The sequence below is a fragment of the Coregonus lavaretus genome, assembly GCF_964263955.1.
Source record: "Coregonus lavaretus genome assembly, chromosome: 19".
Classification (NCBI taxonomy): domain Eukaryota; kingdom Metazoa; phylum Chordata; class Actinopteri; order Salmoniformes; family Salmonidae; genus Coregonus; species Coregonus lavaretus.
Window position 1 is genome coordinate 9,221,842 of NC_140006.1, and position 26,341 is coordinate 9,248,182.

The following is a 26,341-nucleotide window of genomic DNA, read 5'->3' on the forward strand; positions in this document are numbered from 1 at the left end:
AGAGAGAGAGAGAGAGAGAGAGAGAGAGAGAGAGAGAGAGCAGAGAGAGAGAGAGAGAGAGAGAGAGTCAGTGTGTCAGGGCTTGTTTGCACATGTTGTTGTTCCTTCTCACTGTGGAGAATATAAAAAACAGTTCCTTAAAGTACGTCATCCAACTGCTGCTTTATAAAAAACAAGAGATCCTGTTTCTCTTTTAAAGTGTTGTACTAGGCTAGGGTGTGCATGTGCTATACGTATGTGTTGTGTTTGAAAGCCTGTAAAAAGTCAGGTTGCGCGTGTTTGTGTCATGCGTGTGTGTTGTTTGCTCAGTGTTGAAGTAGACTTTGATCAGCAGGATTGCCCATAAAGCCTAGCTCAAACCTTTCACTCAGATAAGACAATGAGTTTACATTCACACATTGCACAGTACTAATTTATATTAAGCTGAATATGGCAGTAGGTAGACTATGCAATAGTCATGTAAACACCTTACTCTGCTTATCCGTAATTGGCGTAAGGTCAAAATCGAAGTAAGCCTACGCCGATTAAAACACCTGGTTTTCTGAGCAATCTTTCGAATTATTAGGACATGTAAACACCTTAAATGGCGTTCCAGCTGTATATTTGATCTGCATGTGCTAGCACCAGCCGAGCGAGCCTCCCTCTTTAGCGCGAGTGAAGTGAGTTCGGAACAACTGAATGTTTGCGTCTTAGAAGTAGTTTTCACATACAAACTTTTATGTCCAAACTCAGAATCAAATACGGTTCCTAAAAATAACATGGTCGCTGTGGTAGAACGTAATTTTGATTGGCGATTTTCTGCATTTATCAGTGCATCAGGTAGCCTGTGTCCATGTAAACATAATTATTAGGGAAATCATTCTTCTTGCAAAGCATGTAAACATTTAAATCAAATTATTATATGAATCTTACTATCCACAATAATCACATTATTTTGTGCATGTAACCTTACTCAGTGTCAGCTGTGCCTTACTAAATGTGGCCTTGACATTTCAGCCCAAAAACATAACCCATTCACAGTTTGAATGTTGCTCAAGATCAATTATTCTATTTAGGAATAAATGTCATTATTCGATCAACTTGGTTTGAATTGGAACAAAGGCTTATCTTGGGTTGATACAGGCTTTGGTTTTTGACTATTGCTGTGTGTCAATTCAATTCGGACTAGTGAAAACAACTAAAGAAGACTATGACAAGTTATATAAAAAACACTGGAGCAGCAGAGATGGTTCGGTGAACTACACTCACATGTTGAGTAACCTTGCCTGACACTCTGGCTAGTTCCCAGAGTTAATGCCTAGGCTTGAGCTCAGTGGGCTAACATCATCCTGAGTCACGCAGTCTCAAGGCTAACAATGTTGTGTGTGTTGTTCCAGGGGGCCGTATCAACGGCAGAGACGTGTGGATGTACAACTCTCAGCTCAACCTATGGATCAGAGTGGCTTCACTCAACAAAGGACGCTGGAGACACAAGATGGCGGTCCTACTGGGGAAGGTAAGCAGATCACTGTTCAGACACCCGTTATTTAATAATCTTGCTGTTTATCTAATTATATATACAGTGCCTTGCAAGTAGTATTCAAACCACATTTGATTTCTTCACATTTTATTGTTACAAGGTGGGATTAAAATGGATTGAATTGTCATTTTTTGTCACCAATCTACACAAAATACTCTGTAACGTCAAAGTGGACCAAAAAATATTTAGTTTTGTTTTTCTAAGATGAATAAAAATTAAATAATTAAATATAGTCGTTGCATAAGCATTCAGCTCCCTGAGTCCATACATAAACACCTTTGGCAGCAATTACAGCTGTGAGTCTTCTTGGGTAAGTCTCTAAGAACTTTGCAATATTTTCCTATTATTCTTTTCAAAATTCTTGTTGCATACAAGATGCATGTTTTGGAATATTTTGTATATTTGTGTTCTTCTTTTCACTCTGTCATTTAAGTAATTATTGTGAAGTCACAATGTTGTTGATCCATCATCAGTTCTCTCCCATCACAGCCATTGAACTCTGTAGCTGGTTTAAAATCACCAATGGCCTCGTGGTAACGTTCCTGAGCAGTTTCATTCCTCTGCTGCATCTCAGTTCAGAAGGACGACTGTATCTTTGAGGTGTCTGGGTGGTTTAATACATAATGCACAGCATAATTATTAACTAGACCATCCTTAAATAAATATTCAATGTCTGATTTGTTGTTGTTACCCATCACTGCCCTTTTTTATGAGGCTTTCGAAAAGCTCCCTGGTCTTTGTAGTTGAATCTGTGCTTGAAATTCAATACTTGACTGAGGGACCTTACAGATGTTGTATGTACAGTGGCTTGTGAAAGTATTCACCCCCTTGGCATTTTTCCTATTTTGTTGCCTTACAACCTGGAGTTAAAATGGATTAGATTTTTTTTATTTTTTATTTACACGACATGCCTACCACTTTGAAGATGCAAAATATTTTTTTTTGTGAAACAAACAAGAAATAAGACAAAAAAACTTGAGCGTGCATACCTATTCACCTCCCCAAATGCAATACTTTGTAGAGACACCTTTTTGCAGCAATTACAGCTGCAAGTCTCTTGGGGTATGTCTCTATAAGCTTGGCACATCTAGCCACTGGGATTTTTGCCCATTCTTCAAGGCAAAACTGCTCCAGCTCCTTCAAGTTGGATGGGTTCCGCTGGTGTACAGCAATCTTTAAGTCATACCACAGATTCTCAATTGCATTGAGGTCTGGGCTTTGACTAGGCCATTCCAAGACATTTAAATGTTTCCCCTTAAACCACTCGAGTGTTGCTTTAGCAGTATGCTTAGGGTCATTGTCCTGCTGGAAGGTGAACCTCCGTCCCAGTCTCAAATCTCTGGAAGACTGAAGCAGGTTTCCCTCAAGAATTTCCCTGTATTTAGCGCCATCCATCATTCCTTCAATTCTGACCAGTTTCCCAGTTCCTGCCGATGAAAAACATCCCCACAGCATGATGCTGCCACCACCATGCTTCCCTGTGGGGATGGTGTTCTCATCTTCTTCCATATGTTTGGGGAGTCTCCCACATGCCTTTTGGCGAACACCAAACGTGTTTGCTTATTTTTTTCTTTAAGCAATGGCTTTTTTCTGGCCACTCTTCCGTAAAGCCCAGCTCAGTGGAGTGTACGGCTTAAAGTGGTCCTATGGACAGATACTCCAATCTCCCCTGTGGAGCTTTGCAGCTCCTTCAGGGTTATCTTTGGTCTCTTTGTTGCCTCTAATTAATGCCTTCCTTGCCTGGTCTGTCAGTTTTGGTGGGCGGCCCTCTCTTGGCAGGTTTGTTGTGGTGCTATATTCTTTCAATTTTTTTATAATGGATTTAATGGTGCTCTGTGTGATGTTCAAAGTTTCTGATATTTTTTTATAACCCAACCCTGATCTGTACTTCTCCACAACTTTGTCCCTGACCTGTTTGGAGAGCTCCTTGGTCTTCATGGTGCCGCTTGCTTGGTGGTGCCCCTTGCTTAGTGGTGTTGCAGACTCTGGGGCCTTTCAGAACAGGTGTATATATACTGAGATCATGTGACACTTAGATTGCACACAGGTGGACTTTATTTAACTTATTATGTGACTTCTGAAGGTTATTGGTTGCACCAGATCTTAATTAGGGGCTTCATAGCAAAGGGGGTGAATACATACGCACGCACCACTTTTCCATTATTAATATTTTAGAATTTTTTGAAACAAGTTCTTTTTTTCATTTCACTTTGGACTATGTTGTGTATGTCCATTACATGAAATCCAAATAAAAATCCATTTAAATTACAGGTTGTAATGCAACAAAATAGGAAAAACACCAAGGGGGATGAATACTTTTGCAAGGCACTGTATCTGGGACAGAGGAAGGGTTAGTAATTAAAAAATCATGTCAACCCCTATTATTTCACACAGAGTAAGTCCATGTAACTTTTTATGTGATTTATTAAGCCACATTTTACTCCTGAACTAATTTAGGCTTGCCTAAACAAAGGGGCTGAATACTTATGCAACAAATATATTTTAGATATGAAATGTTTGATTAATCTTTAAAAAAGTTATAATTTTTCTTCCACTTTGACATTACAGAGTATTTTGTGCATGTAGTGTCAAAAAATGACAATTAAAACCATTTTAATCCCACTTTGTAACACAATAAAATGTGACCGACCGGCTTGATTTGGTCTTATGTAGCAAAATTTGAAATAGTGTTTTTTACATTGGATAAAAGTAGAGACTCAGGGCTAGAAAATTGTATATCATACACTACAGTTGAGGAACATTGGGAAAGTAATTCTGCTTAGAAAGTTGCTAAACTTGTAACCTCACTTTTGAGGAAATGGTCCTTGAATGTTTTGGTACCTTCTGGAGAGCTCTTCTTTGTCTACACCTATTCAGCATTGTTCACACCCTCTAAAAAGCTTTAGCGCCATCCATCTTTTTAAGGATTCACATGAGGCTATATACTAAACAACCAAAGATTTCAAGACTAAAGGCTGGCTTATACTACGGGTGTGTTCGTAAATTTTATTTGGAGTGCCAGAGTGTGCTCTGGGCGTTCGTAAACTCAGAGCGTTGTCAGATTGGCCGTTCGTAAATTCAGAGCGTTTCGCTCTCGAAGCGTTCAGAGCGCACACTGGATGCTCTGGCCGAAAGTAGGGTTGATCCGAGTGTTCTGACCTAACAACAGCAGTCAAGCACCCTAGCTAACTGGCTAACGTTGGCTAGCTTGCTAGCTACTTCCAGACACAAATGAGAGAACAGCTCACTCTGACCATTTTACTCGTCCTAGCAGAGCTAGTTAGGCTGTTTTTTGTTATCCAGAGCATTGGTGACTGCAACTGTGTTACTGGCAACAATTTAATTACGCTTTTTTGCCAACGTTTACTGACACCGGCCATATTCAATGGGTGTTGAGCGTTCGTAAATTCGTCAGTTATTCTGCACTCTGGCACAGTCAGACGAGAGGGCTCTGAAATCGGAGTAGATAGCCAGAGCGAATTTACCAGCTACGTCTATCAACAGTTGTCGCAGTGACATCATAAACATTTTATTGAAATAGTTAGTTGCATAGTGGAGTCTTTTGTTTAGACATGTAGCTAGCTAGCTAAACAATTAACCATAATGCCAACTCATAACGTTACTACCCTGCATGAATCTGCAGGTAGCTAACCAACCAGGTTTAATGTTAGCTAGCTAACATTAGGCTATAACTAGCAATACAAATGGCTCTGAGATACGAATAATATTACTACACAGATCATACATGTAATGTTAGCTAGCTAGCCAGCCAGCTAACGTTAGCGTGCTAGCTAAAAGTACACTTTAACTTGAAATGAAAACGACTTTCTGACAAAATTTGAAACGTGTAATATCTGAAAATGTAGCTAGCTAGACTCTCTTACCCATATACATGGATGGACACTTCTCCCTCTCTGTCACAGATGCCATGGTTGCCCTTAGTTTGAAGATGTAATCTGGAGACAGGTGTTTTATAGCCTTCTGTATGTTTTCTTTTCGATCCGTCCTCATATTTGCAATTAAACACCAGAATTTTCTCCATCTGTTTAGCTATCATACTCTAATTCCATTAATTTCAAAACTCGGTCCTCCAGAAAGTGTAGTGCAACACTTATGCAGTTGTACTACGTGATATCTTTCAAAAAAGCTGCATTAGAAAGGATTATCTACACATACTGACCAGCTCATATTACTGTATAGACAGAAGCGTGCTACATGGCAGACCAATCCGAACTCATATCTCGGCATGTCCAGTATATCTCCCGAGTGGCGCAGTGGTCTAAGGCACTGCATCGCAGTGCTAGCTGTGCCACTAGAGATCCTGGTTCGAATCCAGGCTCTGTCGTAGCCGGCCGCGACCGGGAGACCCATGGGGTGGCGCACAATTGGCCCAGCGTCGTCCAGGGTAGGGGAGGGAATGGCCGGCAGGGATGTAGCTCAGTTGATAGAGCATGGCGTTTGCAACGCCAGGGTTGTGGGTTCGATTCCCACATGGGGTATGAAAAAAATATAAAATAATGTAAGTCTCTGGATAAGAGCGTCTGCTAAATGACTAAAATGTAAATGTAAATGTCCAGGCCACTCATTATCTCAGCCAATCATGGCTAGTGGGAAGGTTGCTGTCTTTCTCCATGGCTAAACCTACCAGGCTCGTAATTTAACATGGTTGGTTTAGACATGTTCCAGAAGGCATTTCTGCCAAAAATGTGTTTTGATGAAAAAATTAAAAGCAAATGGCGCTCCTGTGAAGTAGTGATGCATGACATATGCCTAGTTTTCTGAAACGAGTCACGAATGTGAAGAACTCCAAGGAGTCTGAATGCTTTTGTAAGGCACTGTACACTATCCTCTTTAGAAATTGTATCATCAATCCACACTGTTGAAATATTAGTCTAGTTTTCCATCTCTGCCTTCTGGCTAATAATGACATCATGCTATTAGCATCTCACGCTTCCCCCGGTCGCCTCAGGCTCTACCAACCGACACTTAAACTTAAACTCAAGCTTCCTGTAGCCAGAGAGACAGCCTCATATGTAGATATGGAAATTCCCCTTATATCTTATATAGAGGCAGTTTATGTCATATAGTTTTGAAACCATCAATTCAATCAACCTTTATAGATGGTTGAACTGTTGGCTTTGCGAATGCATCTTTCTGCCTATTCAGCTGTTATGTATTGAGCTCAGGATCGGGTAGGTTACTTTATAAATGTAATCCATTACAGTTACTAGTTACCTGTCCAAAATTGTAATCAGTAACGTAACTTTTAGATTACCCAAACTCAGTAACGTAATCTGATTACTTTAAATTACTTTTGAATTATTTTCCCCTAAAGAGGCATTAGAAGAAGACAAAAAGGATACATCAAACACATTTGGTGTGTCAACATAGTTGTCGCTGACTTGTGGTCAGACTCGCTCAGGTGGAACAAATTTAAACGTGCGCCTTTTTTCAATGCTGAATTGAATGTCATTGAGAAAATGGAAAGGTGTCATACTGTATTTTTTCGTAAACATCCTTTCTGAATTTAAAAGTAATCCAAGAAGTAATCATTTAGTTTTTCAAAAGTATCTGTAATCTGATTACAATATGTTTTGCTTGTAAAGTAACATATTACAGTTAGTTTGTTTGTAATCAGATACATGTAACTGATTCCTAAGCCTAAGTACTATATTTGTTCCCATCCAACTATATTTCACCATGTCCGTGTCCCTATACTAGCGTACTACATACTTAAACTGCATACTAATTTCGGCGTTTGATCTAGTAGAATTCACTCGTCTTTTCCGACTCACGTGCTTGACAACAGCTGATAATCAGATAAATTAACGCGCTGTACCAAAATGAACGAATGGCGGGAGTCAATGCAATCGCGCATTAGATGATGCGTACGGAGTACTATTTTTGAAATTTCACATACTATAAAAAAAAAAAAAAAACGCATACTATTTAGTATGCTAGTATGGGAATTCGGACTCGGCCCATGTCTCCGCCCCATCTTAAACCATGACCATTACTTGCATCTTGACAATGTGTGTAAAAAGGTGAGTAGGAAGGAGTCAGGCGCAAGAGGTGTGAATCCAAGAATAGGGTTTATTTGGCCAATACAGCAGTCCGCAGCAATGCGTAAACCAAATACAGTGCGACTTAATTGCGTACTGGGAAAACAAAACACACGGGTGAATATCCCAGCGATAAAAGTAACATAATGCTCCACATGAGCTAGCGACACCTCCACATGAAACAATAACACACAAAGACATGGGGGAGCAGAGGGAATAATTATACAGAGACTGATGAGGGGATATGTACCAGGTGTGTGTGAAAAGCAAGACAAAACAAATGGAATGATGAAAAGAGGAGCGGCAGTGGCTAGAAGGTCGGTGACGACGAACGCCGAAGCCTGCCCGAACAAGGAGATGAGGCAGCTTCGGAGGGAGTTGTGTCAATGTGAGGTCAATTGGAGTGAAACAAATGTAGTAGTGTTTCCAATTTCTTAGTATTTGTTTTCCTCTGTACCCAGTGGTTTTCACATCTAACTGCATCAGACTATAACTGGAATACTGACTTATTCTCACCACCATCCTCCTATTATAGTGAACTAGAATGCCAAACTGAATGGAAACCATACTGTTGTTTTTACCATATTCTGATGCTTGTGTTTTATAGATGTATTTTAATGCGCTGGTGTGCCGGTTTAGCTGTGCTGTGTTGTTGTGTGTGTGTGTGTTTGTGCACATGTGCGTGCTTGTGGGGAAGCTGGTTACTTCATTGTGTTGTGGTAAGGCAGGCCTGTAGGGTGTAGTCAAGATAAGACCAATGCAGACTGGCCATGCTCAGGCCCTGTAGTGCCAGAGAAAGGATGTTTTGAGCAATCAATGCAAATCACAACATACCGTCCATGTCCTGCTGTTACTGACTGAGCCCATTTGTCACCGTTTTAGGCCAAATCCTTCCAAGGATCTTGTAGCATTCGTGACTCATGACATCTTCTGAGTTGACAGTCTGCTTGCTTTGACTCAGGCTGTTCAAAGGCTGTCTTCATTTTGTCATTAAACAGTCAACTTTAATAATACCAGGTAATAACAGCATGGACGCTATTAAGAATAACATTAAGGAAAACATTATTACACCAGTGGTCAGCATTTGTTTTGGTTAATGATGGTCTTTAAAATGTACAAATAAATGCTATGAAATTAGGATGGACTTGACGACTCAGAACAATTTATAGTTTTAAGGGAAGGTAAACATTAGGTAGCAAAGCTACAATTATTCTGTTGCAATACAGCGCATTCGGAAAGTATTCAGACCCCTTGACTTTTTCCACATTTTGTTACATTACAGCCTAATTCTAAAATTGATTAAATTGTTTTTTTTCCCTCATCAATCTACACACAATACCCCATAATGACAAAGCAAAAACAGGTTCTTAGAAATGTTTGCAAATTTATAACGAATAAAAATATGAATTATCACATTTACATAAGTATTCAGACCCTTTACTTTAGCGATTACAGCCTCGAGTCTTCTTGGGTATGACACTACATGCTTGGCACACCTGTATTTGGAGATATTCTCCCATTCTTCTCTGCAGATCCTCTCAAGCTCTGTCAGGTTGAATGGAGAGCGTCGCTGCACAGCTATTTTCAGGTCTCTCCAAAGATGTTTGATCGGGTTCAAGTCCGGGCTGTGGCTGAGCCACTCAACGACATTCAGAGACTTGTCCCAAAGCCACTCCTGCGTTGTCTTGGCTGTGTGCTTAGCGTCATTGTCCTGTTGGAAGGTGAACCTTCGCCCCAGTCTGAGGTCCTGAGCACTCTGGAGCAGGTTTTCATCAAGGATCTCTCTGTACTTTGCTCCGTTCATCTTTCCCTCGATCCTGACAAGTCTCCCAGTTCCTTGCTTTCGGTTTTGTACACCAGCTTCAAACAGCTGAAAATACTATATTTGGTTATGGAAAATATATTTCACAGAGGTTTAGATGGTACAATGATTCTCTACACAATGACTGCTCGTTTTGTCACATAAACTGAAATTAGGCGAACTATTAGAATTTTTGCAACCAGGAAATAGCGGAGCGATATCTGCATAGTGTATATTTAAGTGTAAATCATAGTCCACAGACGGTGAGAGGTGATAGTCCGGCTTCCCATTGTGACATACAGTGCCTTGCGAAAGTATTCACCCCCATTGGCATTTTTCCTATTTTATTGCCTTACAACCTGGAATTAAAATTGATTTTTTTGGGGAGTTGTATCATTTGATTTACACAACATGCCTACCACTTTGAAGATGCAAAATATTTGTTGTTGTGAAACAAACAAGAAATATGACAAAAAAACAGAAAACATTTTATCTTTGTTCCTATCGCCAGCTCCAGCCCTGAGTTCATTTGAGAGTTTTTGCTTTCTCCAAAGAGTTATTAATGTTATATAGAGATCAAATGGAGTACATTGTGCCTTTCGAGCTGACCCTTGGATGGCATTCCAACCCAATAAGGACACACACACACACACACACACACTGCAGTCCCTAACGTCCTGCTGGACTGGTTTCCTGCCAGACACTTTAATGTAGGTCAGCCCCTTGTTTTCCTCTCTCTGGAACAACTAGCTCTCACAGTCTCACGTCAAAATTAGACGTTCAACCATGTTTCTCCGATGTAAAATGTTGAAGTTAGTATTTAAGCTTAAGTTTAGGCATTAACTCCGAAATCTTAAGGTTAGGCATTAACTCTGAATGGTTAAGGTAATGGTTAATGTTTGGGATAGGCTTAAAACAACAATCTCAAAAACTACATTCTATTGCTGGATTTGAACATGCATGCAACCTTTGGCACCAGAGGCAGATGCTTATGCTCATTCTCCTTCCGCATCCACAATGCCCTAGCAAAACCAAAACCTACTTGAAGGTAACAGCGCTCACTGTTGCCCCTAGTGGCCGGTTTCTACGTCATCTCCCAACGTCCTCCGACATGGATGGACGTCGAATACTGACTTTTATCACAGGTGACCTGGCTGCTCTGGAACATGCTGTGCTCAGCCACTGCTGTCCTCCTTCTCTGTCACACTGGCGCTGCACTGTGTGTGTGTGGGATTGAGGTTGCTCTTTGCTACGTCTGTAATGCATTATGCGCAACACATCATATGGGAACAATTTTTTTTACATCCCTGTTAGTGAGCATTTCTCCTTTGCCAAGATAATCCATCCACCTGACAGTCAACATGATCATTACACAGGTGCACCTTGTGCTTGGGACATTAAAAGGCCACTCTAAAATGTGAAGATTTGTCACACAATACAATGCCACAGATGTCTCAATTTACAGGAGCGTGCAATTGGCATGCTGACTGCAGTAATGTCTACCAGAGCTGTTTCCAGATAATTGAATGTTAATTTCTCTACCATAAGCTGCATCCAACGTTGTTTTAGAGAATTTGGCAGTACGTTCAACTGGCCTCACGACCGCAGACCACGTGTAACCACGCCAGCCCAGGAGCTCCACATCCGGCTTCTTCACCTGCGGGATCGTCTGAGACCAGCCACCCGGAGAGCTGATGAAACTGTGGTTTTGCACAACCGGAGAATTTCTGCACAAACTGTGAGAAACCATCTCAGGGAAGCTCATCTGCGTGCTCATCGTCCTCACCAGGGTCTTGACCTGACTGCAGTTCGGCAAAGTAACCGACTTCAGTGGGCAAATGCTCACCTTCGATTGCCACTGTGCTCTTCATTGATGAATCCCGGTTTCAACTGTACCGGGCAGATGGCAGACGTGTGGGCGAGCGGTTTGCTGATGTCAGCGTTGTGAACAGAGTGCCCCATGGTGGCGGTGGGGTTATGGTATGGGCAGGCATAAGCTACAGACAACAAACACAATTACATTTTATCGATGGCAATTTGAATGCACAGAGATACTGTGACGAGATCCTGAGGCCCATTGTCGTGCCATTCATTGGCCACCATCACCTCATGTTTCAGCATGAGTATGGATGGCCCCATGTCGCAAGGATCTAGAAGCTGCAAAGGTCCCAGTTCTTCCATGGCCTGCATACTCACCAGACATGTCACCTACTGAGCATGTTTGGGATGCTCTGGATCGACAACATTCCACATTGTTCCACATTGTTGTGTGTTGTGTTTATATTTTTGTTCAGTGCACATCTTCTGTGAGTCATATCTGTTGCATTTGTTTAAGGAGATTATGTGAGATGGAGGGGAGACAGGGCTGTTTGTCTGTCCTTAGGAGAGGGGTGAGAGGTCCCTCTGTGAACTGTGGTGAATTGTTAGCAGCGCGTGGTTTGAACACACACACACACACACACATGCGAACACACACGAACACATCAAAAATACCTACTGTAGCTATATTTCTCTCCTCTATCTCTCTCTCGCTCTCTCCCTCCTTCCCTCCCTGCCTCTCTCTCTCCTATAATGTTCCTGGTTAATGCCAAGTGTGGCATAGAGGCTGGAGAGAGAAAGAGTAAATGGATTTGTTGATCTTTTCTCTCTCTCTCCATTTTTTTCAGTTTGGAAAGTAGGCAGAATTTATGAACTGCCTCAGTTGCTATGCTAAAAGCCAGGTTAAAATGAGTTTTTGAGTGATTGACCCACTCACACTGCTGTGACAAAGATTCGTTTAAATCAGCCAGCCACTCCAGACTGGAATTTGGAGATTGGATGGTGTGTGTGTGCGTGTGTGTGGTGTGAGATGAAGTGTGTGTAGTGTGATTGAGGTGAAGAGCCAGTTTATCTGATGCGGTTACTGTCTGCTATGTCTTTAATGTATTACGTGTGACACACACGAATAGGAGGGTCATGGTGCCATTTGTTATAAAGCATGCATCACGTCATCTTATACTGTTTACCAGATTTACGGGTTCTACCTCTTGAGGCGGGAACTGGTATACACACATGGAACTGTGGCTTCTTGTAAACAAACCGGTCTTTATGCCACAGGCAATGGCACTATGCATGCATGGGTGCGTGCGTTCGTATGTGTCTTTAAGTAAAGACATATACGCAGTGTTTAGGCAGGATTTTGTGCGTGCACAGGTTGAGCACCCTTGGCAGGGTAATTCTTACCGCAGGAGTGTGTACATTATAGTCAATGCAAACAGTAGTCAATATTGTTCTAACCACTATGATTATATGTGTGTTCTCTGTATAGGTCTATGCAGTGGGAGGGTATGATGGTCAGAGTCGTCTGAGCAGTGTGGAGTGCTATGACTCCTTCTCTAACCGCTGGACAGAGGTGGCTCCGATGAAGGAGGCGGTCAGTTCTCCAGCCGTGTCCAGCTGTGCTGGGAAGCTCTTTGTCATCGGGGGAGGGCCCGATGACAATACTTGCTCTGATAAGGTGGGTAGACCCATAGGGTACACCATACACATGGATAACTGGCTAAGATGCACCTTTACCTCTCAAAGATACACCATACACCACACCTATTAGAAAAACATGGATAATAGAAAAGGTTTGATACACACCTATACCATACCTTTTAGATATGCACCTAAGATGAACCTATAAATCCCAGATATGAATGAATGTTGTTGACTTACCTTTACTGTCCTTATTTGTCATTCAAGAGGAAATTCTTTCCACAGTTCATAACAGTTACACATATACAGTACATCAACAACCCTCCGCCCCCACCACCACCACCCCTGTCCTTCAGCACAGTTACACATATACAGGTTACACATGGAACAGGTTGAGAGCTTCAAGTTCCTTGGTGTCCACATCACCAACGAACTATCATGGTCCAAACACACCAAGACAGTCGTGAAGAGGGCACGACAAAGCCTATTCCCCCTCAGGAGACTAAAAAGATTTGGCATGGGTCCTCAGATCCTCAAAAAATTCTACAGCTGCACCATCGAGAGCATCCTGACTGGTTGCATCACCGCCTGGTATGGCAACTGCTTGGCCTCTGACCGCAAGGCACTACAGAGGGTAGTGCGTACGGCCCAGTACATCACTGGGGCAAAGCTCCCTGCCATCCAGGACCTCTATACCAGGCGGTGTCAGAGGAAGGCCCTCAAAATTGTCAAAGACTCCAGTCACCCTAGTCATAGACTGTTCTCTCTGCTACCGCACGGCAAGCGGTACCGGAGTGCCAAGTCTAGGTCCAAAAGACTTCTCAACAGCTTCTACCCCCAAGCCATAAGACTCCTGAACAGCTAATCATGGCTACCCGGACTATTTGCACTGCCCCCCCACCCCATCCTTTTTACGCTGCTGCTACTCTGTTAAGTATTTATGCATAGTCACTTTAACTCTACCCACATGTACATATTACCTCAACTAGCCGGTGCCCCCGCACATTGACTATGCAACGGTACCCCCCTGTATATATAGCCTCCCTACTGTCACTTTATTCTATTGTATATATAGCCTCCCTACTGTCACTTTATTTTTTACTTCTGCTCTTTTTTTTCTCAACACTTTTTTGTTGTTGTTTTATTCTTACTTTTTTGTTTAAAATAAATGCACTGTTGGTTAAGGGCTGTAAGTAAGCATTTCACTGTAATGTCTGCACCTGTTGTATTCGGCGCATGTGACCAATAAAATTTGATTTGATTTGATAAACAACCTCCCACCCCTACCCCCGCCGGCACCAGCACCACCACCCCTCCCCTTAAGCATTCATAACAGTAAACAGGGAATCTGATTATGGAATCAAGTACTTGTGAGATTTGCAACTACCCTACACCTCGCTCCAATAATACTGTCTAATAACCCAGACTGACATTACGACACACGGGTTGAATAAGGTGGAGGTTTATTCAGATCAAGCACTGCGAGTGATACCAGAGTCAGATCTTGTTTTCCATGTTAATATATGCATTAGGCAATCTTTTAATGAGATACGTTTTATAGTTCATCAGTTGTCATCGAGGTGTTGTGACATCAGACAGAGAGCAATATCACCACACCTCTCTATAGCTGGATCGAGGACGGAGGACTAGGGAAGGGCCCTATAGCTGGAGGGAGGATGGAGGACTAGGGAAGGGCCCTATAGCTGGAGGGAGGATGGAGGACTAGGGAAGGGCCCTATAGCTGGAGGGAGGATGGAGGACTAGGGAAGGGCCCTATAGCTGGAGGGAGGATGGAGGACTAGGGAAGGGCCCTATAGCTGGAGGGAGGATGGAGGACTAGGGAAGGGCCCTATAGCTGGAGGGAGGATGGAGGACTAGGGAAGGGCCCTATAGCTGGAGGGAGGACAGACGACTAGGGAAGGGCCCTATAGCTGGAGGGAGGACAGACGACTAGGGAAGGGCCTTATAGCTGGAAGGAGGACAGACGACTAGGGAAGGGCCCTATAGCTGGAGGGAGGACAGACGACTAGGGAAGGGCCCTATAGCTGCAGGGAGGACAGATGACTAGGGAAGGGCCCTATAGCTGGAGGCAGGATGGAGGACTAGGGAAGGGCCCTATAGCTGGAGGGAGGACAGATGACTAGGGAAGGGCCCTATAGCTGGAGGGAGGATGGAGGACTAGGGAAGGGCCCTATAGCTGGAGGGAGGACAGACGACTAGGGAAGGTCCCTATAGCTGGAGGGAGGATGGAGGACTAGGGAAGGGCCCTATAGCTGGAGGGAGGACAGACGACTAGGGAAGGTCCCTATAGCTGGAGGGAGGACAGACGACTAGGGAAGGGCCCTATAGCTGGAGGGAGGACAGACGACTAGGGAAGGGCCCTATAGCTGGAGGGAGGATGGAGGACTAGGGAAGGAATATCACCACACCTACTTATAGCTGGATGGAGGACTAGGGAAGGGCCAAGACTACAGTGGCAGTCATAATGGAGCACGGAATACAGTGAAGTTAGATGAAACAATATTAGTGAACATTATATCTAGAATATTCCCCATTTTAGCCTATACTGTTAGAAATGTGTGAGGCATGTTTTAAAGGAGAAGCTTTAAGTTTGAGGACAGACAAAGACTGAAAGTATTTGTGGCATGTGCCGGAGGATAAAGAAATGAGTGAAATTAGAGCCTTAGAATCAAATCAAAATCAAATCAAATGTTATTTGTCACATGCGCCGAATACAACAGGTGTAGGTAGACCTTACAGTGAAATGCTTACTGACAAGCCCTTAACCAACAATGCAGTTTTAAGAAAAAATAAGTGTTAAGAAAGTATTTACTAAATAAACTGAAGTAAACAATAAATAAATAAAAATAAAAAATGAAAAAAATAAGAAAATAGACAAATAACAAATAATTAAAGAGCATCAATAAAAGAACAGTAGCAAGGCTTTATACAGGGGGTACCGGTACAGAGTCAATGTGCGGGGGCACCGGTTAGTCGAGGTAATTTAGGTAATATGTACATGTAGGTAGAGGTAAAGTGCTAGCCCATGTTGACTCCAATGCCTCCCACAGTTGTGTCAAGTTGGCTGGATGCCCTTTGGGTGGTTGACCATTCTTGATACACACGGGAAACTGTTGAGTGTGAAAAACCCAGCAGCGTTGCAGTTCTTGACACACTCAAAGCGGTGCGCATGGCACCTATTACCATACCCATTCAAAGGCACTTAAATATTTTGTCTTGCCCATTCACGCTCTTAATGGCACATACGCACAATCCATGTCTCAATTGTCTCAAGGCTTAAAGATCCTTCTTTAACTTGTCTCCTCCCCTTCATCTACACTGACTGAAGTGGATTTAACAGGTGACATCAATAAGGGATCACCTGGATTCACCTGGTCAGTCTATGTCATGGAAAGAGCAGGTGTTCTTAATGTTTTGTATACTCAGTGTATATATCTGTTTCTAAGTGTTTCACCAAGATGCACATACAGTAGACGATAAATGTTGTACTGCATAAGGTTTTCATGCATTATGCTCTGAGTCCATGTATACTTTCACAGCTATATGTTTTATACCACACTTTTTCAAAACAAAAATAATCAATCAATCATGAATCACTCAATCCACGTGATCTCTCTAGGTCCAGTGCTATGATCCAGAGGCAGACACCTGGGGGCTAAGGGCAAGCATCCCTATCGCTAAGCGCTGCATCACGGCGGTCTCCCTGAACAACCTGATCTACGTGTCAGGTGGTCTAACCAAGTCTATCTTCTGCTACGACCCTGCAGAGGACTACTGGATGCACGTGGTGCACACTTTCAGCAAACAGGTAAGGATGTCATTTATGGCACAGAGACACTGGAGATTCTGTTTAATTTCAACTTCAGAGCTGCTATGAGGTTTGCACATAACAATGGTCTATGAAAACAAATACAGTGTTGACCTTACATCATAACTGGAGCTTTTTGATTTCACAAAAAAAGTTTTTATTGTTTTGTCGAGCACCTGATAAGTCAACCGTGGTGAGGCACATTTCCCTGACTCTCTCCCTCTCTCTCTGTCCCTCTCTGTTCCTCTCTCTCGCTCTCTCTCTCGCTCTCTCCTTTCCCTCTCGCACACTCTCATTCTCTCTCTCTCCTTTCCCTCTCTCTCTCTCCAGGAGAGCTGTGGCATGTCGGTGTGTAATGGGAAGATCTTCATCCTGGGTGGGCGGGGTGAGAACGGCGAAGCCTCTGACACCATCCTGTGTTACGACCCGGCAACGGGCATCATCACAGGCGTGGCGGCCATGCCTCGCCCCATCTCCTACCACGGCTGTGTCACCATCCACCGTTACAACGAGAAGTTCCACCACCGGCCCTGACCACACAAACACACACACAAACACACAGGCTTGTACATAAACATGCTTTAATAGACATTCACACACACCGATAAATATTCTTGAGACACGCGTTCCTAAAAATGGTGCAAAAAGACATGCACACACTCTCAACCCTTTTTTTTCGTCTCAATAAGCAACTCATTTAGAAAATCAGACCACAGCCCCAGTTTCAGTTTCACTTGTTTCCTTATTGTCCCGTGTAGCAACACTCTGTTGCTGGTATCGTGGTATTCCTGCTATGCTACTCCAGATCCATCTATGCCTGCCAGTTGACTGTTGTTCTATGGAAAATCAAACCACGGACTAGCTGGTATGCCTCCAGACACCACTATGTCTGTGTTTAGATTCAGCCTTCATGGAGCCAGCGGCAGGATCAGATCAGAGCAGTCATGAAATTTTGTCAGCCGGTGATTGTCAAGCAAATAACTGCCGGTGTCACGGTAATTGACCGTTAATTAACATAAAAACATTTAGCATCTCCTGGCTTCCACACATAGCCTACAAGCCACAGACGCAGACTTTTGGAATGTCTACATTTAAAAAAGTCTTAATAAATCCATTTAATATAGCCTACACCTACACCTTCACAATAAATCCATAATTTATTTTAGACATGTCTAAAGAAACATGAAGAAAATGTAGTCTGTATTTGAGAAGAACAGAATAGCATCCTCTGAGTTGTCCTTATGTCAGGCCCTGATCTGGCTATGCCAAATGGCTGTGGGCTACACTAGTTCATTTAGCAGACAAGAATTGCTTAGAATTCCATGGCATTATTTTATAGTATGAAGAATACAATTGAACATAGCTGAATAAAATATAAAGGATATTTTCTCAAAACAATTTCCGAGGGTTAACAAAGAAACATGCTTAATTTATAATTATTTATGCAACTTTAGTTGTGATACAAACGTTGGGCTATATGTTTTGATTTTTAATACATTCTAAGGCTGCATGATGATTTTTAAAAAGTCGCATGAAAGGCATAAGCTCTGCTTTGTTTCTTGCGCAGTTCATAATTTTCATAATTTTCTCATAATTTTCTCATTCACAATTTGACAAGCACTTGATAATATTCTCACCAGGCCTCAAATTTCCTGGCGGCATCCCCCTGGTGTGGCCTTACTGCCCCCTAAAGAATCCATGCCTTTTGCGGCCAGTGACTGTTGTGCCCTTGGGCTAAATATAATAATTATAATTCCTTTCTCCTGCCTGCCAATCGCCGTGCTCCAAAGCACCTCTCACTCACATGGTTCCCTCAGATATCTCAATTCTTATTAGCCAATGCCCGTCATGTGATCGGGTCCTTCTCACAGGCATCTCAACTCCGAAGTAGGCTACAAGTGAAGACAGACACATCGGGGACGCAACTGTGCACGTCCTTATTGAATTCCGAGGCACATATTGTAAATGTTCGAAAAACTGTTCACATTTACTTTTCGTCAGCCAACAAGATGAGTAGGCCTAACGAACAGCAAAAGCACTAACCTATGTCAATCTACTATCCCCCATAGTACAAAAGTTGACCTATTCTATTGGTCAACTTGTCCTTCTGTGCCAGAAATAAATATTCCAAACATACTCTGGGACAGTTATGGGATGCGATAGATCCCAAATTAATACAACCACTCGCATAAAAAAAACTTTTAAAAGCAATGAGGCTGATGCAACAGATCAGAACTTTTAGCTTAAAGTGTTGATAAACTATTATATAAGCGCAGCAATTCGCACACGGCAGTAGGCTATAAGCGCAAATGTTCCAAAATACAATCAATTGCGAACATTCTAAAATGCAATCAATTAGCGGGAAAACACCATTCTCAAAAATGACTGCAAATGCGATTATGCATGTAATGCTTTATTATAAAGGTGTATTTTTATGGTGAAAATTATCTTCCCCAAACTTGAAACTCACAAGCCGCCTATTTATGTAAATTAGTCTCTACACCGGTTGTAAAGGGGATTAATGTGCTTAATTTTAATAAGTTATTTGACCACTTTAGTAGTGATACTAACCTTATCAAAACATATAGGCCTATGGGCTAGGCTACATGAGGTGTGCTACTATGATTTGAAAAATACGCCAAAAAAAGGCATGCGCTGTTTCTTGCCTTATTGCACACCATGGGCATCATTCACAAGTGATAATACATAATTCACAAGTTATAATATTGTCACCCATCAGACTATTCTTAATTTAATCTTGTCTTTACATATACAAAATAATGTGTGAAATTAGTTTTGATTTAGAATGGACCATTATCATGCGCCTGTCTCAGAACAGGGGCAGGGGAAATAAATACATGTAATCTATGCACTTAAATAGCGAATGGAGGATGATTTTCCCATGGTTAATTGTCATGCCAGCCAGGTAGGCTATACTCCTGTTGTAAAGCGAAGCAATGTGCTTAATATTAGCAGAGTTGAGAAATAAATATAGTAGGCCTAGCCTATAGAAAGCTGATGGGATCCTCCTTTTTTAAATAGAGGCCATCAAAAATGTTATCTCACGCAATTGCATAGCCTATAGAAATGTTGCGCAACATGAGCTCATGGGCTCTCATGAAGTGTTTGATTCGATTTTCAAACATTTGCATTGATGTCAGAGTGATTAGAGGGACAATAGAGTGCTGAGTACCAGGCAGTTAGCAAGTTTGGTAGGATACTAATGACCATCAGCAGCATCAGAGCGCAGTTTTGGAGAAGACGAGTTACCATAACTAAACGGTGAGGTGGAATTTGACTGCGGTCATGACCTGTGATCACCGGTGTGGCGGTAAGACGGTCACTGTAACAGCCCTAGACATACCTAGCATCAGTGTGTAGGCCACTGTCATTCTTGTGACAGTAGCAACTCCTCATCTCCTCTTCCTAAGAACCAGAGATTCTGCTCTTTGATGGACAGAAAGGGAGTAGTGATAGTGGATGAAATCAAAGTGTTGCTTTAAGAGATTATAGAGGTATTCAGGTGGACAAGTACTAACAGATAGTGATTGTGATAGTGAACAAGAAAGCTTTTCAGACTTGAGAGAAATTCATAGGAACCTGGCACTGATTGACAGTTTGAGTTTTAAAAGGAAGTATGCATTCCAACAATCTTAAAATGGCCTCTTTCTTCGTAACCCTGTGATAGTATCATGGAAACTTGGAACAGTATCATGGAATGTATCAAGTTTACCTGGAAGCCAGAGGGTAGGAATGTAGTTCCGTGACTTCAATTTGATATGTCGTTAAGCGGTGATCGTTTGGTATAAAACAAAACAAGCTGGCATATGCTTATCCAAAAACAGAAGCCATGTCCAAATAGAACTAAACATAATCCTTCCATTGCCTTCTTTCATCTCCTGATGGCCACTAATTTCAAATGACATTCATTATAGGAAGCCCCTGCTCCCCTCCTGCTGTGGTCTGAACTCTGATTCTGCTTACTCCTATTACCTTTTCCTGTTAGAGCTTCCCTTACTTACTCTTTCCATATAATCTCTTTCCTCTTCTCATATCCTACCTCTTATCACTGACACTGTCATCATAATTCACGGCCGTGCCTCCCTTTTATCTTTGGTACACACACACACACTGATTTTTATTTTATTTTTGCAATTTATTAAATTATATTTGTTTGTCTTTTTTACTGTTGGATATTTGTACTGATGTTTTACCTTGTGCTTGTTGGTGTGCTTGTTGCTACATAGTGTTTAGATAGTTGATTTGGATGTTTGGTGTATGGGTGATTTAGACGATATCAGCAGGGCCGTTTCTAGCATTTGGGGGGCCCTAAGCGAGATTTGGTTTGCAGAGAGAACATTTTACATTATTAAAGCTCATTTCCTGCAGTTCTACACATTTTGCCATGGGATGAAGATCATTATTTATTTCATTTTTTGGTTGGGGGCCCCCTAGCGGCCGTTTATGTCTCTGGGTATCAGATGCCTTAGTAGATCAAAACTGTTCTAAATGAGTGGTAAATTATGTGACCTTTACTACAGTATATGTAAACCAGCTGTAGGTTTATATAATAATAGACAGTTTAATATTGTGCTGCTTACTCAGTGGCCTTGCCTCATATATGACAATTCTATAGAACTCTATGCCATACATAGACAATGGCACCTCTCAACTGTATACTCATATAATGTATAGCTCATGTACACAATGTAGCTCGGGGTAACCATGGAAACCTCCAGGTGTGTGTGCCGTTAGCTCTGCCGAGCTGACACCTGTTTATTAACTCACAGGATATGATTGATTGGCAGGTGTGATGGTGGAAATTTTAAGTCTTGATTCTGGTCAGTAAAAGTCTCCTTTTACTTTTGGTGTCGTTAGAATAAGGGATGAATTGCTGTGAATTGCTGTATTGTTATATGGTAATGTTGAGGCCTTCTCTTTACAACATTTCTATTTAAATTTTCTGGTATCCTTGTTTGCATATGGTTTGTGTCTTTTTGGTGTGTTTTTTGTATCCGAGAGCCCCAATTGTGCACTTTTACTATTAAATCACAGTGTAAATATGATTTTTGATTTCATTTTATTACTGTATCAATAAATATTATTTGCTTTCATGTGACGTATGTGAGTGGGGTGAATGGAGCATGTCAGCGCCTCATACTGGTCTCTGCCTGCTATTACTGGGATTCCCCACAAATAGCACAACCATAATATGTGAGATCAAGATCAACACAGGGAGAGAAAAAGAGGGAGGTAGAGGAACATGAACTCCGTTATTGGGTAATGGATAAGGAACGGTTTTGTTACTCAATAATGTAAATTTAAACAAAACAAGTGCAGTAAAACAATATTGGGATACGTCTGGACCTCTCAATCAAAGTGAAAGGAAATGTGAGGCATGTTAACTTAAGCCGCATTCCAGTGTTTCGTGTCGAGAGAGAGAGAGAGATTTTACTTTTGTTTTGACTATATTATTGAACTTTCTTTACTTGTTGTTGTGGTGAGTGCTGGGATTGTGTGTGTTGTTGATGAGTGATGCTTGTTTTTGACAGTCTGACACATCTAAGTGGTCTGCTCTATTTTAGATGACTCTCAAGGGGCAAGGCCTGAGCAGGGGAGAAGTGATTGATGGTCATGAATGCAGAGTTAGGCCTTTGGCTCAAATCAAATCCCTGAGGTGACGTTGTTTTGAACCTGCTTTCATGGGAACCCTGGATTTGAACCATGGATTTGATGAACTTGTAAAGCCTACAGTACTTGTGTACAAGATGAGGACTAGTTCGACCTGGAGAATGCAATCCTTTGTGCCTTAATGGAATAAGACAATATTGGATTAATATCTGTATTTCTGATATTAACGAAACAGCACATTAAAGTATGTATGATGTGATATTCTAATCTCCCTTTCGCCTTGGTTCTTCTGTTTCTCACGGAAAATTAGCGTGGACTGTCTAAGCTATAGTATGTCGGACTGTAATTGCTGACTTGTAAATGAAGCATCAATAAAGTTATTCTCTATACTGAACATGGTGTACAGTTCTCATATGACATATTGCAATACAATATTAAATACCATAGTTTAAAAATGTCAATGGAAGCAATACTATGGTATAGTGCAACTGTAGTAGATGAAACAAGCCATACATGATGGAAGTGTGAAACTATGCTGTTTTATAATCAGAATAATGTAAAGATATTTACATGTCTGTCTGCCTGTCTACCACCCCCACTTACCTATAGCCTGGTGCAGAGAGATTCCAAAGGAATTACATTACTATTAAACACTGGTGTTGACCTGTCAATCATCTAAGGGAAGTTGCCTAGGGGAGAAGTTACATGGAAATGCCTTATCACATTTCAATCAAATTATGACATCAAAATATAGTGCATTCGGGAAGTATTCAGACCCCTTTACTTTTTCCACATTGTGTTACGTTACAGCCTTATTCTAAAATGGATTAAATAATTGTTTTCCCTCATCAATCTACACACAATACCCAATAGTGACAAAGCGAAAACAGGTTTTTAGAAATCTTTGCAAATTTATTACAAATAAAAAACTGAAATATCTTATTTACATAAGTATTCAGACCCTTTCCTATGAGTCTCGAAATTGAGCTCAGGTGCATCCTGTTTCCATTGATCATCTTTGATGTTTCTACAACTTGATTGGAGACCAGCTGTGATAAATTCAATTGATTGAAAAAGAAAAGGAGAGCCGCACACTCTAGAAATAATTTAATAACCTAATCACCAACGTTTAGACAGACAAGCTGTCTTCATCAGGGTATAGACAGCTTGTCTGTCGAAACGTTGGTTATTAGGTTATTCAATGATTGCATCTGAGCTCCTAGAGTGAGGCTTTCCTTTAATTTTTCAAGTGTTCTACTCCGCTAGCCAGCACCTCGCCTAAACAGGTGTGCGTTTCTTTCGCTTCCAAATTCAGTTGATTGGACATGATTTGGAAAGGCACACACCTGTCTATATAAGGTCCCACAGTTGACAGTGCATATCAGAGCAAAAACCAAGCCATGAGGTCGAAGGAATTGTCTGTAGAGCTCCAAGACAGGATTGTGTTGAGGCACAGATCTGGGGAATGGTACCCAAGAACACAGTGGCCTCAATCATTCTTAAATGGAAGAAGTTTGGAACCACCAAGACTCTTCCTAGAGCTGGCCGCCCAGCCAAACTGAGCAATCGGAGGAGAAGGGCCTTGGTCAGGGAGGTGACCAAGAACCCGATGGTCACTCTGACAGAGCTCCAGAGTTCCTCTGGGGAGATGGGAGAACTTTCCTGAAGGACAACCATCTCTGCAGCACTCCACCAATCAGGCCTTTATGGTAGAGTGGCCAGACGGAAGCCACTCCTCAGTAAAAGGCACATGACAGCCCACTTCGAGTTTGCCAAAAGGCACCTAAAGGATTCTCAGACCATGAGAAACAAGAATCTCTGTTCTGATGAAACCAAGATTGAACTCTTTGGCCTGAATGCCAAGCGTCACATCTGGAGGAAACCTGGCACCATCCCTATGGCGAAGTATGGTGGTGGCAGCATCATGCTATGGGGATGTTTTTCAGCGGCAGGGACTGGGAGACTAGTCTGGATCGAGGGAAAGATGAACGGAGCAAAGTACAGAGAGATCCTTGATGAAAACCTGCTCCAGAGAGTTCAGGACCTCAGACTGGGGTGAAGGTTCACCTTCCAACAGGACAACGCAGGAGTGGCTTCGGAACAAGTCTCTGAATGTCCTTGAGTGGCCCAGCCAGAGCCCGGACTTGAACCCGATCTAACATCTCTGGAGAGACCTGAAAATAGCTGTGCAGCGACGCTCCCCATCCAACCTGACAGAGCTTGAGAGGATCTGCAGAGAAGAATGGGAGAAACTCCCCAAATACAGGTGTGCCAAGCTTGTAGCGTCATAACCAAGAAGGCTTGAGGCTGTAATCGCTGCCAAAGGTGCTTCAAGTACTGAGTTAAGGGTCTGAATACTTATGTAAATGTAATATTTAAGTGTTTTATTTTAAAGAAAAAAATGTAAACTTGTTTATGCTTTGCCATTATGGGGTACTGTGTGTAGACTGATGGGGGGGGGGGGGACAATTTAATCCATTTTAGAATAAGGCTGTAACGTAACAAAATGTGGAAAAAGTCATGGGGTCTGAATACTTTCTAAATGCACTGTACATCTGAAAACAGCTAAATAACAACAAGGATGCTAAAAACACCAATATTCTGGAGAATAATTCCACTACTTTAGAAAACTTTTATTGTGGCTTTAGACTTTATTCATGAGTATCTGGTTTGTTCTTGGCAATTTCATGTAGGCTACACATGTGAATGCATATGTTGCTAAACCAAGATGAGGTTTCACTTAATGGATGTTTACTCTGAGGGGTAAACCATCTGTTGTGCTGGCAGAGTCTGGAGGTTGGCTACAACAGGGGGCGTGATGATGGAGTTAATGAAGTTGTCTGATCTAAGGACAGTTTTGAGTCCCATCCACCCCAGAGCCATCTGGCTCTGATCCATCCTAACACTCACTGCAATACCCCCCTAGGATAGGATAAGGGTAATCTGATCCTAGATCTGTGCCTACAGTGTTTTTATGTTTGCAGAAGAGTGAGAGGGATGGTTTCTCTTATATTTCAAGGGGGAATGGAATGATAGAACATGAGCAGTGGTATAGTATCATTCCAGACTGTGGTTAGGACCTAATTAGATTGGTCCCACTGTTATCTTGTTTACAAGACAAACTATCTGCCGCCCACGGTGCATCAACAACAAACATACATCAGTTCTGCAAACGTTGTATCTATATCGATTCCATATGAGTATGCAAATTCTATTCTGTTACACTTTTGTGGGGTGTGGGTGGGAAGGTGCCGGTAGTCATTTTGTGTGCCATAACAGTTTATATTTAGGTGCAATACTTTTAAGCCAATATTGTATGAGGTGCAGGAACTCATGCACTATAACATTTTAGGTGCCAGTGAGCTCTTGCCCGACAATGGAGGATGTTAAGGGATTATTAAATCATATAGCTTCACTGAACATAAACATAGATCTAGATCTATACGACCTTCAACTAACAGTAACAATATGTCATATTAGTTGAGAGGTGGTGCCAGGACAGAAGGTTATCTATTTGGCAAAATGCCATTCTGTTCAAATCAAAATCATGCGCCGAAAACAATGGGTGTAGACTGAACCGTGAAATGCTTGGTTACGAGCCCTTCCCAACAATGCAGAGTAAAGAAATAATAATCAAAAGAAAAATAGTAACACAAGTGGAATAGAATACACAAGTATGGAGCTATATACAGGGATACCAGTACCAAATGAAATGTGCTGGGGTATGAGGTTTTTGAGGTAGATATAGACATGAAGGCAGGGTAAAGTGACTAGGCATCAGGATAGATAATAATAAGAGAAAAATAAAGAACAGAGTAGCAACAGCATATGATGAGTGTAAAAGAGTTTGTGTGTGTCTGTGTGTGTGTTTGTGTTTGTGTTGTCGGTATGGGTGTGTGTTATGTGTGTGTGCGTATGAAGTGTCAGTGTAATGTGTGTGTGAGTGTGTATATATAGTCTTGTGAGTGTGCATATAGTCAGTGCAAGATACAGTCAGCACAGATATGGGGCGGCAGGTAGCTTAATGGTTAAGAGCGTTG

The 26,341-nt window shown here is 41.9% G+C and overlaps 1 protein-coding gene across 1 annotated transcript; it reads left to right on the forward strand.

The window, feature by feature from the left end:
- The first annotated feature begins 1,323 nt into the window (after positions 1-1,323).
- Positions 1,324-18,854, forward strand: klhl24a (kelch-like family member 24a). Its single transcript, XM_084183599.1, has 4 exons — positions 1,324-1,495; positions 12,690-12,878; positions 16,482-16,670; positions 17,001-18,854. Exons 1-4 carry the CDS (start codon positions 1,406-1,408, stop codon positions 17,202-17,204), a joined length of 672 nt encoding a protein of 223 aa, XP_084039725.1. The 5' UTR covers positions 1,324-1,405; the 3' UTR covers positions 17,205-18,854.
- Positions 18,855-26,341: the final 7,487 nt, after the last annotated feature.

Excerpts from the sequence above, each read along its gene's own strand:
- klhl24a (XM_084183599.1), top strand. The coding sequence starts at position 1,406 with ATGTACAACTCTCAGCTCAACCTATGGATCAGAGTGGCTTCACTCAAC. Across the intron at positions 1,496-12,689 it reads TGGCGGTCCTACTGGGGAAG|GTCTATGCAGTGGGAGGGTA; the intron begins GTAAGCAGATCA and ends TTCTCTGTATAG. Across the intron at positions 12,879-16,481 it reads ACAATACTTGCTCTGATAAG|GTCCAGTGCTATGATCCAGA; the intron begins GTGGGTAGACCC and ends TGATCTCTCTAG.